Below are 15,932 nucleotides of genomic sequence, written 5' to 3'. Positions count from 1 at the left end.
CAATTGCTGTTTACATTTGACGCCAGACCGACGCTTGCGTTCGCCTTAGCGCGAGAGCAGGGGGGGGGGCAGGGGTGCTTTTTTTTTTTTCTTTATTATTTTTTTGCTTTTTTATCTTATTTTTAAACTGTTCCTTCCATTTTTTTTTTTTTTTTTTAAATCATTTTTATTGTTATCTCAGGGAATGTAAATATCCCCTATGATAGCAATAGGTAGTGACAGGTACTCTTTTTTTTTGAAAAAATTGGGGTCTATTAGACCCTAGATTTCTCCTCTGCCCTCAAAGCATCTGACCACACCAAGATCGGTGTGATAAAATGCTTTCCCAATTTCCCAATGGCGCTGTTTACATCCGGCGAAATCTAAGTCATAAAATGCTTGTAGCTTCCGGTTTCTTAGGCCATAGAGATGTTTGGAGCCACTCTGGTCTCTGATCAGCTCTATGGTCAGCTGGCTGAATCACCGGCTGCATTCTCAGGTTCCCTGTTGAGACAGGAGAGCCAGAGAAAAACACGGAAGACGGTGGGTGGGGGGCATTCCCTCCCACTGCTTGTAAAAGCAGTCTAAAGGCTAATTGGCCGCTAGGATTGCTTTTACATGAAAGCCGACCGCTGGCTGAAAAGAATGATACCAAGATGATACCTAAACCTGCAGGCATCATTCTGGTATAACCACTTAGTCGTGAATGGCGTATCTGAAGACAAAAAAATGGTTAACAATAAAACACAGTAAACGGTAAAGTATAAAAAATTGCATACCTGAAAAGCAAACATGATAAAACATAATAACAATAAAACATTGCAGAATAGAATACAGTAAAAAAGAGCAGAACAATAGAGAGAGAGAGAACAATAAAACGACAACTATTTTTTAAAATTTTATATATTTTACTTTTTTTTGTAACTGTAACCGGTTCCAGGTTCGGGTCTCTCAAAATGCGATGGCATCTTGGGAGACCCTGTGAAAGTGTGCCTAGTCTGTGCAATGCTGTACTCTACGCTAATACCCAACTAGTGAATGGTAGCGTTCAAAACATTCACCAATGCAAAGACCAGGATTATCAGGACAGGAGGGACAATAATAGCGGGTGTCATGCCTATATCCGCGCTTGCTGCAGACACGACATCTTTTTTGGGGGGTTCGTTGGGTAGGGGTACTCGGGGGGACATAAAGAAAATGCCTCTCATGCAGCTGACTGCATTTGGTTGGGGATGTGAATGGGGGAAGTACGGGCGCTGCAGAAGCGGTGGGTTCCCAATTAGGATTGGCGAATGCAGCAGGAAGGGCACTATGGGCACGACGGGCCTGTGTTTGTCTTCTTGGTGGCAGCGGGACACTACTTGTGCTTGCCACCTCACCAGCTTGAACTGCACTTATGGGACTCGCCACGTCACCAAGTGTTACAGCAGCGCTGGTTTCACTACGACCGGGGTGTCCTAGGCCGCTGGTGCTTGCCAGTTCACCAAAACGCTACCAAAAAAACTGTTAGCGATCGCAGGGATCAGGCCTGACTCTGCGAACGCTGCAGTTATGTGTTTAGTGTTTTGTAAGTGACAGTGATCGATCGATACTGCACTTGGGTGGGCTGGGCTGGGCTGGGCTGGGCCGGGCGGAGGGGCAAAACGTAGGTGCTAGCAGGTATCTGGGCTGATCCCGTTAACACTGCGATTTTGGGAACCCTAAACTGCTGGGGACGCTAGTATAGATCTGATCGGATCAGATATTGATCCGTTCAGATACTATACCACTAGGGGAGGTATACGGTGCGTGCGTGGGTGTTAGCGCTACTGGCGCTAATCTGACGCTGCCTGGGGCGACGCATATCACCGCCAGGCGATCAGGGGGCTAAACCTTTATTCGGTAATAAATGGCGGGTGCCCTGACACTATAAAAAATAAACGAACTAACCAGCGTCACCCGTAACACTTATATGGTGATCACTGGTGAAAGGGTTAACTAGGGGGCAATCAAGGGATTAAAACCTTTATTAGGTATTATATGGGGGTCCCTAAAGCTATAAAACGCTGATGGCGAACCTAAATATTTACCTCCCTAGCTAACATCACCAGTGACACTAATACAGCGATCAGAAAAATGATAGCTTAGTGACACTGGCGAAGGGGGGTGATCAAGGGGTTAAAACTTTGTTAGGGGGGTATCCTAGACCTAAAGGGGGTTAACACTAACTGCCCTTCCACACTAACTGTCACAAACTGACACCAATGCAGTAATCAGTAGAAAAAAAAAAACTGTTTGGTGTCAGTGTGAGGGGGGGGGGGGATGATTGGGGGAGTTATGTGTTCCTGGTATGTTCTACTGTGATGTGTAGTGTGCACTCACATTGCAGTCTTCTCTCTCTCCTCTGTGCCGGAACGGAAAATACTGAGCCGAGGAGAGATGACATCATTTCCTCTGCCTCTGTGTACTGTACAGAGGCAGGGGAATGATCCCATTGGCTGGGAGGGGGGGGGTCATGAATGGATGGCCCTCCCCCTCACCTCTGATCGCCGGGGGACAAACGCTAACCGCCTCGGGCACCGGGGGGGGGGTGTCCGATCGGACCACCCGCCCGTGGTAGGCAGATCACGTACAGGTACGTGATTCTGCCTGCCCGTGCCATTCTGCCGACGTACATCGTCGTGAGGCGGTCGGCAAGTGGTTAATGACATCCCAGTCTTAATCCGTAGGGTTCAGTATTGGGTTGGCCCACCCTTTGCAGCTAGAACAGCTTCAACTCTTCTCGGAAGGCTGTCCACAAGGGAGTGTGTCTATGGGAATGTTTGACCATTCTTCCAGAAGTGCATTTGTGAGGTCAGGCGCTGATGTTGGATGAGAAGGCCTGGCTTACAGTCTCTGCTCTAATTCATCCCAAAGGTGTTCTTTTGAGTTGAGACCAGGACTCTGTGCAGGCCAGTCAAGTTCCTCCACCCCAAACTTGCTCATTCATGTCTTTTATGGACCTTGCTTCGTGCACTGGTCCAAATTATTTGGTGGAGGGGGGATTATGGGGTGGGCTTGTTTTTCAGGGATTGGGCTTGGCTCCTTAGTTCCAGTGAAGAATTCTTAAGGCCTCAGCATACCAAGACATTTTGGATAAATTCATGCTCTCAACTTTGTGGGAACAGTTTGGGGATGGCTCCTTCCAGTTCCAACATGACTGCGCACCAGTGCACAAAGCAAGGTCCATAAAGACATGGATGAGCGAGTTTGGGGTTGAGGAACTTGACTGGCCTGCACAGAGTCCTGACCTCAACCCGATAGAACATCTTTGGAATAAATTAGAGCAGAACAAAAGAAAGAAGGACGGCACCCTCTAAGTGCAGCGTGTTTTACAATAAATTTGTTACAAGTGGATTAAAAACACTCACATGAGAGTACATATATTCCAGCATATTTGGCAATAAAACAGGTTCATTTGCATGTTCCCGAGTGATGTGGGTCTCACGGGCTGGTGGAGGGGATATAGAGTATAGCCTGAAGGAGCACGCATGCTCCGAACGCGAAGCACCGCCCGCCAATCCCGTTCCCGGATGTGACTACATCGCGGAGCATCCAACATCTGCATTCCAGCCACCCGGAATCGCTGTGCGCAAGCAGTACCGCCTTCTACAGGACACAGGATCCCCTCAACCGGCCCATGAGACCCACATCACTCGGGAACATGCGGATGAACCTGTTTTATTGCCAAATATGTTGGAATATATCTACTCTCATGTGAGTGTTTTTAATCCACTTGTAACAAATTCATTGTAAAACAATCTGCACTTAGAGGGCACCGTCCTTCTTTCTTTTGTTTTGTTCCAGAGCTCCTAGCTTTTACTGACTGGCTGCCTTTTATACATTCAGCATTTAATTAACCTTACATGGAATGTTTGGACTTGTTTTGAAACAATGATATTTACTATCAAGTTCTCCCATTCCCCCCCCCCCCCCTTCACCCATCATTCCTACCCCCCCCCCTTTTTCAGTTCTGTATATATAGGTATATCCAGAGCGTGCCATATTAACCCCTTGAATGTTTATAAAATGGAGCAGAGACTGCGATCCAGGCCTTCTCATCCAACATCAGTGCCTGACCTCACAAATGTGCCTCTGGAAGAATGGTCAAAAATTCCCATAGACACACTTTTGACAATATAGTGTGTGTGTATATATATTTATATATTCCCATATACTTTTGACGATATAGTATGTTTGTGTGTGTATGTATATATATTTATATATTCCCATATACTTGTGTGTGTGTGTGTGTGTGTGTGTGTGTGTGTGTGTGTGTGTGTGTGTGTGTGTATATATATATTTATATATTCCCATATACTTTTGTGTGTGTGTATATATATATTTATATATTCCCATATACTTTTGTGTGTGTGTATATATATTTATATATTCCCATATACTGTGTGTGTGTGTGTGTGTGTGTGTATATATATTTATATTTATATATTCCCAAATACGTTTGACAATATAGTGTGTATATGTATGTGTATGTATATATATATATATATATATATATATATATATATATATATATATAATATATTATACAAAGAGAGCGAGAGAGAAAGAACGAACACAGCAGAAATTGGAAAAGTGAGAAACAGCCTTCTCACTTCTACATAAATAAACAAAACAACAGTCTGCGCTAAAAAAATTTATGGTCCAAAACAGAGAAAATTGAGTACTGTCCGTGATACTTTTTTTATTTGCACTAACATACAATTTTTCAGGACAAGCTTTCGGGGTATGTCCCCTTCTTCAAGGTCCAAGCAGTACTGATTCACAAATTTTTAAGCAGAATGTTAAAGAAGAAGAAAAAAAAAAAAAAAGAGAAAACCAAACACATACAAATCAATGGTAATAAAGATAGCAGCAGAGTTAGTGAGATAAGACAGAGGGAGAGCTAGGGGGGAATGCAGGGGGGGATGCTAGTCACAGAGCGGTCGTGGTCCAAAACAAAAACAAACTGACCAAGGGATTCCCCAAGGGAAAGAGTTAATGCAAAAGTCTATCTGACACCACACTCCTTGCAGCTCCATGTTCAGCGGGAGACTGATAGCTGTGAAGACATAAGAAAAATATGAGGGCACAGGCTCATGGTGCAAGTAACATCTGTTTATTGGAATATAATAGATAAAATCGATACACTTCCAAACTTAGGTGAATCACAAGCGTCAAAAGTTCCTCCAGTATGGAACCCTGAATAGGGTCACATCCGAACACCGGGGTTAATAAAATATCCACAGGATGGATGGATGCACTGGCTCCACAGACACTGGCTCATCAAGCAGCTGTCGACAGGCTGCGAGCGAGCCACTCACTGACTCCAAGATCGGCTGGTCAGGACAAAGCTGTGGGCACCTCCAAGACTTAGCCCAGGGAGAGCTTAGATGTAACAAGCTGTCAGGGGACGCTGTGTGGTTGCCATGACAACGTGTTTCAGAAGGCGTGGTCTCCTTCCTCAGGCCCGCCCTGTGTTGTCCAGGGAGCCCTTTTGTAACCCTTTTGTAGCTATGGTCAAATGTCCAGGGTTTTAACCCTTTACTCTCAAATCATTAGGCATTAAAAATGTTAAAAAATTATTCGATAAAAAAGCAATCTGCTAAAAATCCATCTGGTAAAAAGGAATCTACTAAAAAGAAAACAAATGAACAAACTGCATAACAATAAAAACATATGAATATATTATTTTTATTATTGATTTTTATTAATATTATTTTTTTATTGTTTTTTTATCTATATATTTTTGAATATACAGTTGTGCTCATAAGTTTACATTAGCAGAATTTATGATTTCTTGGCCATTTTTTAGATAATATGAATGATAACACAAAAACTTTTCTTTCACTCATCATTAGTGTTTGGCTTTTAGCCATTTATTATCAATCAACTGTCTTTACACTTTTTAAATCATAATTATAACAGAAACTACCAAAATGACCCTGATCAAAAGTTTACATACCCTGGTGATTTTGGCCTGATAACATGCACACAAGTTGACAAAGGGGTTTGAATGGCTGTTAAAGGTAACCATCCTCACCTGTGATCTGTTTACTTGTAATTAGTGTGTGTGTATAAAAGGTCAATGAGATTCTGGACTCCTGAAAGACCCTTGCATCTTCTATCCAGTGCTGCACTGATGTTTCTGGATTCTAAGTCATGGGGAAAGCAAAATAATTGTTGAAGGATCTGCAGGAAAAGGTAGATGAACTGTATAAAACAGGAAAGGGATATAAAAACTTATCCAAGGAATTGAGAATGCCAATCAGCAGTGTTCAAACGCTAAAAAAGAAGTGGAAAATGAGGGGTTCTGTTGAAACCAAACTACGGTCAGGTAGACCAACTAAAATTTCAGCCACAACTGCCAGGAAAATTGTTTGGGATGCAAAGAAAAACCCACAAATAATTTCAGGTGAAATTCAGGTCTCTCTGAAAACATGTGGTGTGGCTGTTTCTAAATACACAATAAGGAGGCACTTGAAGAAAGATGGGCATGGTCGAGTCGCCAGAAGAAAGCCATTACTACGCAAATGCCACAAAGTATCCCTCTTACAATACACCAAACAGCACAGAGACAAGCCTCAAACCTTCTGGCACAAAGTCATTTGGAGTGATAAGACCAAAATTTAGCTTTTTGGCCACAACCATAAGTACTCCATTTGGAGAGGAGTCAACAAGGCCTATGATGAAAGGTACACCATTCCAACCATGAAACACGAAGGTGGATCGCTGATGTTGTGGGGATGTGTGAGCTACAAAAGCACAGGAAATTTGGTCAAAATTGATGGCAAGATGAATGCAGTATGTTATCAAAAAATACTGGGGGAACATTTGCATTCATCAGCCAGGAAGCTGCGCATGGGACGTACTTGGACATTCCAACATGACAATGATCCAAACCACAAGGCCAAGTCGACCTGTCATTGGCTACAGCAGAATAAAGTGAAGGTTCTGGAGTGGCCATCTCAGTCTCCTGACCTTAATATCATTGAGCCACTCTGGGGAGATCACAAATGTGCAGTTCATACAAGACAGCCCAAGAATTTACAGGAACTGGAGGCTTTTTGCCAAGGGGAATGGGCAGCTTTACCATCTGAGAAGATAAAGAGCCTCATCCACAAATACCACAAAAAACTTTAAGCTGTCATTGATGTTAAAGGGGGCAATACACGGTATTAAGAACTGGGGTATGTAAACTTTTGATCAGGGTCATTTGGGTAGTTTTCTGTTGTCATTATGATTTAAAAAGAGTAAACTCAGTTGATTGATAATAAATGGCTTCAGCCAAACACTAACCATGAGTGAAAGAACAGAACAGTTTTTGTCTTATCATTCATATTCTCTGAAAAATGGCCAAGAAATCATAACTTCGGCCAGGGTATGTAAACTTATGAGCACAACTGTGTTTATGTGTGTGTATATATAGATATATATATCTAGATATATAGATATATATATCTAGATATATATATATTTTTTTTACATAGACATAATGTATGTTGATTTTTTTACGATATGTAGTTGCCATATATTAATCCATGTATGTTTCCAGTGAAAGCTTAATGATTTGAGAGTAAAGGGTTAAAACCCTGGACATTTGACCGTAGCTACAAAAGGGCTCCCTGGACAACACAGGGCGGGCCTGAGGAAGGACGCCACGCCCTCTGAAATGCGTTGTCCTGGCAACCACACAGCGTCCCCTGTCAACTTGTTCCATCTGAGCTCTCCCTGGGCTAAGTGTTGGAGGTGCCCATAGCTTTGTCCTGACCGGCTGATCTTGGAGTCAGTGAGCAGCTTGCTCGCAGCCTGTCGACAGCTGCTTGATGAGCCAGTGTCTGTGGAGCCAGTGTATCCATCCATCCTGTGGATATTTTATCAATCCTGGCACTTGGATGTGAGGGTTTCGTACTGGAGGAACTTTTGACGCTTGTGATTCACCTGAGTTTGTAAGTGTATCGATTTTATCTATTATATTCCAATAAACAGATGTTATTTGCACCATGAGCCTGTGCCCTCGTATTTTTCTTATGTTCTCACTTCTACATGAATGCCTTTATGGTCTTTCAGAAGCCATATGGCAAAGAATATGTATAGGTTTACAGTTTTACCTGTCAAAAGATTTTTGAAGAAGAACTCCAGAAAAAAAAATGTTTTGCAAATTGCAGGCAAAGTAGGAGTTACAAGCAAAAGGTTTAGTCCACCTTCTAGAGATCTCCACTCTTGCAGTATAGCGAAATACTATAGACGCTCAGTGAAACAGTAAATTGTCAAAAGATAAGAGACATACACCTCCTTACACTTACCTTCTTTTATGCCAGCAGGATTTAAATGCTTATTTTTTTTCTGTATCCCTTTTTAAAGCATTGGGATTGACATACATTTTCCACACCACACAGTGGGATAGGTGGCATTCGGGGCCGGCGCCAGCATAAGGCGGCTTAAGCATGCTCCCTAGGGCGCCAGGATGGGGGGGGGGTCAAACTGAACCCCAAGGGGGCATGTCCGGCCTTCAGAGCTAATGGTCACATAGATTTGAGCTCTTCTCTCCCTATCTTGGCTCAGTGGCAGGGCAGCGGCTCCAGAGGTACCTTAGCCCACTTGTAAGAGCTTGGCACCACACACTTGACTGGCATATCCAGCGTCACAAGAGAAGTAGCCGCCAAACTGACATACTTTTTCCCGGTGGCCGCTCCACACTGCACCCAAGATGGCACCAGCGCCAATCCAAGCTGCATCCCAGCACTAGCTTTCCCCTCTGACAGGCCCTGCACAGCAGCTCCAATGTCCAGGAAATCACATTGAGTTCTCTTCCCCTCTCCTTTCCCACCACAAGAAGCCCATCTTAATCTAAATTCAAGAAAGCAGAGGATCCCACAGATTCTGCACCTAGCCCCATAGCTATTGATGCAGAGCAGCTTGCAGATGTTGTTTACGCTAAAGGGTAGGTTAGCACTATTGCAAGTGTTTGCAGGTGCAGGAATCACAGCTGTTCCTGCACCCACAACCACCCTCAGCCAAAATGCGCTGTGCTTTACAGACGCACAAGGCTGCCATTCATTCTTAATGGTACCCCACACATTTAGAAGCGTAGCACGTTTGCGGGTGCAGGGACCGCTGAAAAAATTTCTCGGCCGCTGCGGTTTAGAAATGGTGCATTTTAATTTTTCCTACATGAAACCCAGCCCATTCAAATGACAGCCCATTCAAATGAATGGGCTGTACCTGAGCAAATGTGCCTTGCAGAGCCGCAGTAATGTAAACCTAGCCTAAATCCAAATCCCCAGCCACTTGCTGTGGATTCAGACTTTTAAGATACCTGTTTTCTGTTCCACTAGCAGAGCTTGAGGGGTTACGAGGGTCGCAATGGCAATCTAACCCATGCTCCAGGAGGCCAGTGTGGACTTTGAGATTTTAGACAGTGGAAGCAGTACCACTATACTACTGCAGAGCACTATTGACCTGTTCTTACTAGTGAGGTCCATTTAAGCAGGTGAGAGGACACCCATAGGTGGAGTGAAGGGCACTGGGGTGTGTGTTTTTTGTTAAAGTGGATGTAAACCCGATTCATGAAATTTGAGCTGGGCACATATATCTGCAGTGTTTTTGTATCTCTCTTTTTAAAGCACTGTGTGCCCTTGCTTTCTCCTCCTCCGTTCTTCTGTTATCAGCATGATGACTTCTGACAAGTTCTCTGTCAACTGTGATAAAACCAGCCAGAAATTTGTGTCAGGGCGGGTGCTATAAATAGATTAGCAAAAAGCTGGACCATTCACAGCACAGCTCTGCAAGTCTCTGCCTATGAGAAGAGGGGGTGTGTACCTTTCCTCCAATCGCCTATCTCACAGTGTATGGCAAGAGAGGGTTTACGTTCACTTTAAGCCAATATCTGTTCTGGTGGATGGAATTGCACAGTCACGAAAATAAACTATATTGGATTTTTATGGACTTTTTCTCTTCATGAACTGATGTTTATGATTTATATTATTATTATATTATTATACAGTATTTATATAGCGCCAACAGTTTACGTAGCGCTTTACAACTTGAGGGTAGACAGTACAAATACAATACAATTTGATACAGTAGGAATCAGGGGGCCCTGCTCCTTAGAGCTTACAATCTAAGAGGGAAGGTCAAGAGATACAAGAGGTAATAACTGTGGGTGATGTGCTGATTGAGAAGATAAATGTACAGTTGTTAGGTGGGGGCCAGATAGGCTTCTCTGAAGAGATGAGTTTTCAGGGATCGTCTGAAAGTGGATAAAGTAGGGGAAAATCGGACAGATTGGGGTAGAGCATTCCAGAGGATGGGGGAGGCTCTGGAGAAGTCCTGAAGGCGAGCATGGGATGAGGTGACAAGGGAGTTTGAGAGCAGGAGGTCTTGGGAGGAGCGAAGAGAACGATTAGGTTGGTATTTTGTGACTAGGTTAGAGATGTAGCTGGGGGCCAGGTTGTGGATGGCTTTGTAAGTTGTAGTTAGTATCTTGAATTTAATTTGGTGACTGAGTGGCAGCCAATGGAGGGATTGGCAGAGGGGTGTAGCAGACGCTGAGCGGTTTGTGTGGTGGATGAGCCTGGCAGCAGTGTTCATGATGGACTGAAGTGGGGATAGCCTATTTAGAGGTAAACCAATGAGGAGGGAGTTGCAGTAGTCAAGGCGGGAGATGACCAGGGAGTGGATTAGAAGCTTTGTGGTGTCATTGGTTAGGAAGGGGCGTATCTGGGAGATGTTGCGAAGACTGAGGCGGCAAGCTTTGGATAGTGATAGAATGTGGGGTTGAAAGGTTAGTTCAGAGTCCAGGATTACACCTAGGACCTTGGCGTGGGGAGATGGGTTGATAGTTGAGCCGTTGATCTTGACAGGGAGATCAGGGGAAGTGGCACCAGAGGGAGGAAATATCATGAGCTCGGTTTTGGATAGGTTGAGTTTGAGAAAGTGATGTGACATCCAGGCTGATATGTCTGCTAGTAAGTTGGTAATGCGTGAGGAGACAGATGGAGAGAGCTGGGGGGTGGAGAGATAGATTTGGGTGTCATCAGCGTAGAGATGATATTTAAAGCCGTGGGAGGCAATCAACTGACCCAAGGAGGTGGTGTAGATTGAGAAAAGGAGAGGTCCAAGAACAGAACCTTGGGGGACCCCAACGGAAAAAGGAAGAGGAGAGGAGGAAGTAGAGTTGTAAGTGACACTGAAGGAGCGGTGGGATAGGTAGGATGAGAACCAGCGAAGAGCGCAGTCATGGAGACCAAAGGAGTGGAGTTTTTTGAGGAGGAGGGGGTGGTCCACTGTGTCAAAGGCAGCAGAGAGATCCAGGAGAAGTAGTACCGAATAGTGTTCATTGGCTTTAGCCATTAGTAGGTCATTTGAGAGTTGAAGGAGAGCAGTTTCCGTGGAGTGTTGAGGGCGAAAACCGGACTGAAGGGGATCAAGAAGTTTATTCATGGTCAGATGGTCGCTTAGTCGGTTGTAGACCAGTCTTTCAAGAAGTTTGGAGGAGAAGGAGAGTAAGGAGATGAGACGTAATTGTTGAGATTGGTGGGATCCAGTGAGGGCTTTTTTAGTATGGGGGTGACTAGCGCATGTTTTAGAGAGTTTGGGAAGATGCCACAGGAGAGGGAGAGGTTGAAAATGTGAGTTAGAGAGCGTAGAATCGAGTCAGAGGGTGAGCGTAGCATTTGCGAGGGAACAGGATCCAGGGGGCAAGTGGTTAGATGAGTGCTAGATAAAAGTTTAGCAACCTCAGTAATAGTAGCAGGGTTGAATGAGGGAAGTAATGATTGTGTCTGTGGACATGGGGTGTTGCATGGGGGAGGTTTTTGCGCATTGGCGATCTCCTCGTGAATTGATTATATGCATTTTTATATTAATTAATTATAATTATAATTATTAATTAATTATATGCATTTTTCACATAATATGCTGTGTGTTATTTATCTGATGGTTATGCATATATTGTTTTAAGCACTATAGTAAGATACACTTTTATATATATATGTAGCAATAACTCTCGGAGCTGCTGGTTTAAGCGGTCTTGTTACCTTCACTCTCCTTCCCTCTGTTTCACCGGCACCGGGTCTAGGGTTTCGTTGAGTTTACCTCTGGACGACACACGCACCAACACTTGAGTACGTTTTCAATGCTTTATTAAACCATCAAAGAAGGATTGAGCAGGAAAGAGGCAGAAGGAGAACTGCAGAGGAAAACTCAAATACCTTTTTAGTAAGATTCTTGACAAATGTCCTTGGGGCTGGATATTTCAGTAGAATGCACTCCCTTGGTGGAACACACTCCTTGCACGCCTGGATAGGCCTCTCTCACTAGCCTAGCAGCCAGTACGTAGCACGAACAAAAGTCTCTGCCACAGACTTATTTGGGATGAATCCTCTGCCACGGGATGTATTGGTTTTCTTGTGGTGAACGTCAGTCACAGTGCTTGAACCTTTAAGCCAACCCGGCAACACTATGCTGTATAGTTACTTTAGGATACGTCCTCCAACCGAGTCACCAGGCCCCTCTCCAGACCAGCACGTTGCATGATCCTTCCATGACAGGTCCTCCCCTGGATTTTCCTTGGTTGTCCAGCTTCTTCCCTTTGGATAGACAGCTCAGGACCATTCCTCGGCCGCTGTGGTAGGCTCCAGACAAGCTTCTGGGCTCACCCCTGCGCCGCAGCAACATGGGCCTCCGGAACGGAGGACCACGAGATAGCTCTCTAATGCATACCTGTCGGCCAGGAGGGCCAACAGGTGGCTGTAAAACGAACCCCAAAATATGGCGTCTGTACCATAAATACCCTCGCCCAGAATGCAACTCGGAGGACCACCTCCACGAGTTGTCTCCGGGACAGAAGAGCATCCATACACTTAGACACGTTGCTCTTCCAACACTAGCCACCGGTAACAGCGACACCCACGGCTCAGTATGGAAACACACGCAATGTCAGCCAAGCTGAAACAGAGGCAAATCTAACCTTCCTAACGAACAAGTTACTAAATTTACCTATCAGATGGTAGATCGCAAATCTACCAGCGCTACATATAATTTAAAAAAGGTTTTTCCTTTTATATATTTTTTCTTTACACGTGAGAGGTAAGCACTGTTTTTTATGAAAAATACATGTAATTTATTTGTATATTTACTTGTGTGCCTGATGTTCCAATTGAAGTGCTTAGCCAAATTCTTGTTTAGTATAAGTTAATCATAAGGACGGCTAAAAATGAGCATGCTTTTATATTTTGCACAATTTTTCCTGAGGAAGCCAGGATCAGGATGACAGCCCAGGAGCCTGCACTTTTTAAAACGGTGGCAGCTGTCATATTTCTGTCCTCACAAGTGACTTTCAAGGCCTGTTCCAAAACAGTGTGCCTTTTATATTATTTTTGTGGTAGCATGGCAGCACTGGGAGATTCAGATGTGGAATAGCTAGATGTATCAGGATCTGGTATGTTTCAGCATCTTTACACATCACTATATACCGTAATTTACCAGGCTCTCTTATCCTACCTATCCTACGTCAAGTGCTGCATTGGTACCTTGCATATAACATTTTTTTAAAGTCTTTTCTAAGCTTTTTTCCCTTCTCTTTTTCAGCATATTATTTGTAGGAAAAGGGCCCACTTTTCATTACCTTTTATACGCGATAACAAAAGTTAAAGTTCCTTTCCATAATTCCCACTACCTGTACACCCTCAGGCTGTTGCACTTGTGTGTGATTAGATGGCACACACAGACATTCCTACAATCCCTACAGATCATATTTACAGGGTAGTTCCACAATCTCTGTATTGGTCTTATTTGAGTGACGTCATGCATATTGCATCATATATTTGTTTCTCCATCTTGTGTGTTTTTCCATCAGGGGATGGTTCTTTCTGCTGAGTACATTAAGAAGAAGTTGGAGCAAGAAATGGTTCTTTCCCAAGCATTTGGCCGAGATCTGGTAAGGTAGACTGATTTTGGAATCACAAATCCACTACGGAAATAAATTTGTATCAGATTTTATTAAATTGCGTTATTGTTAAAGTGGTACTAAACCCAGGACCCTGCATTCACTATATCTGGTCTCCCACAGTACACAGAACATGGAAATGCAGCTATTTTAGTAAATATAAACCCCTAAATGCCTTTTCTCATCAGCAGTATATAGCAGTCTTGTGACTTCTATCAGTGTCTGGCCGAGCACTGGTTAAAGTTTGTAGGAGGAGTTTTCATTCTCCCCTGATTGTCCTATGAGGCTGCATGACTGCTGACCCCAGTGGTGGCCCGGCTGCGCCCCCTCTCTCCACGCCACCCCCTATATGACTAATGGATAGATTCATGCATTGCATGGCCGCCGCTGCCACCCCCTATTCAGGCATCCGGCCCCTTTCAGGATGCTGGGCGCCTGAATTGCAGCTGCAGGGTTTTTTTTTTAAGCACCTGATTAGAGCCATAGGCTCTAATAGGCTTCAAAATATGTGGGCTTGTGGCGCAGAGCATTGCACCATGAGCCCACCCAGGTGTTAAAACAGCGAATGAACATTTGCTGTTGTAACACTGATCCTCAATCCGGCCAGTCAGAAGCGGGTGTGAAACGTTGCCCGTGGAGAGCAGGAAAACGGGAGAGCCGCTGCCGCCGAGAGCCCGGGAGAAGTGCTACCTAGATGGGGTATAAGCGACGGGGACAGGGGGGGGGGAGTGTTACCGTTTACCGCTCCCCCCCCCCCAAAGAAAATGACCACTGGCTGCCACTGATTGGCCCTGTGCCAATCACATGCACCCTCCCAAAAAAAGAAAAAATTTCTAGCAATCCACACCAAACTGAGCGTGTGCAGAGTGCCCCCAAGGCTCTATACTATCAGGAGATGGGTTGGGGACTGTGGAAGAAGGGGAGGATCAGAGAAGACAGGATCAAACAGCCTTTTTTACACAATGTGCAGGATTAACTCCTTAGGTTCCACAGTGAGTATAACAAGCATGGTTTAATGCATATACAGACTGATCTTACTGTTGTGAGTTTAGTAACACTTTTAAGGAAAAAATCTCACTAAACGCTGTATGTGTCCTATTCTCCAGGGGACAAAGTGCAAGTAGCACTTTGTTCTGCTTTGATTGGTGCAGTAGATTCAGAGCTAGTATGGTAGGCAGTGCTCCCCTTTCCCGCCCCCCATTAATGTCCGACCACTCTGCTCTATAGGAGGCAAATGTTTAATAAGCGGTGATTGACAGCCCTGGTGGGACTGTTCATTTGCCTGAGACCATCGGCGTCACAAGGAAAGCAGAGGGGCATGTCAGCCAGGGGAGAAAATGTGGTGTGCAGCTAGAATCTTCAGTTGTTCTATGGGGAGAAAGGCAGAACACCTGCGGCTAGAGGGAGGGACATCACAGCCAGGGGGAAGAAACTGCTGTGTGTAGCCAGAATCCTTACTTGCTCTCTGAGGTGCAAGACAGAGCAACCATAGCCAGAAAGATGTATTTTTTTTACAGATAAATACAAGCATTTAAACATGAAGCAGTAGACTTCCAGTTAAGTTTTTATTCCTGATGAGACTTCTTTAAATCAGGGATTAGCAGGTTTACTTAAAGTGGAACTTTAGTCTGAAAATTAAGTCCTGCTAGATACCTTTAGGTTGGCCCCTTTTACAGGTATAGCTATGGAAAACATTAAAAACAAGTGCCTGTATTGTTTACAACCCAGTAATAGACTGTCTCTCCCTGCTCTGCGCATGCTCACTTGCTCTCGATTTTTAAGCATTGTGCCAGATTTGTAGAGGTCGATCTGCTGACAGCCTAAAGATTTAGTGCTGTTCAGGGGCTCTGGGCTTCAACAAAATGGCAGCCTCCAGCAAGAAGAAACAGGAGCAATGCTGGAGGCAACTTACAGCACACACTTATTTTGGTAGCGTAATTATTAATGTAGAATGTATGTTCCTTGCTAAAGAATATTATTTTTT

At 44.2% G+C, this 15,932-nt stretch overlaps 1 protein-coding gene across 3 annotated transcripts in view; it reads left to right on the top strand.

Moving 5' to 3' along the window:
• DAGLA (diacylglycerol lipase alpha) overlaps positions 1 to 15,932 on the top strand; it is a 132,317-nt gene that overhangs the window by 90,512 nt on the left and 25,873 nt on the right. For all 3 annotated transcript variants that reach the window (XM_073604664.1, XM_073604666.1, XM_073604665.1), the window contains exon 13: positions 13,859 to 13,939. In XM_073604664.1, the coding sequence (XP_073460765.1) occupies positions 13,859 to 13,939 (81 nt within the window). The remainder of the gene's footprint in view (positions 1 to 13,858; positions 13,940 to 15,932) is intronic.

The sequence above is a fragment of the Aquarana catesbeiana genome, linkage group LG11, assembly GCF_042186555.1.
Source record: "Aquarana catesbeiana isolate 2022-GZ linkage group LG11, ASM4218655v1, whole genome shotgun sequence".
In the NCBI taxonomy this organism is placed as follows: domain Eukaryota; kingdom Metazoa; phylum Chordata; class Amphibia; order Anura; family Ranidae; genus Aquarana; species Aquarana catesbeiana.
This window is presented reverse-complemented; position numbering and strand designations above follow the sequence as displayed.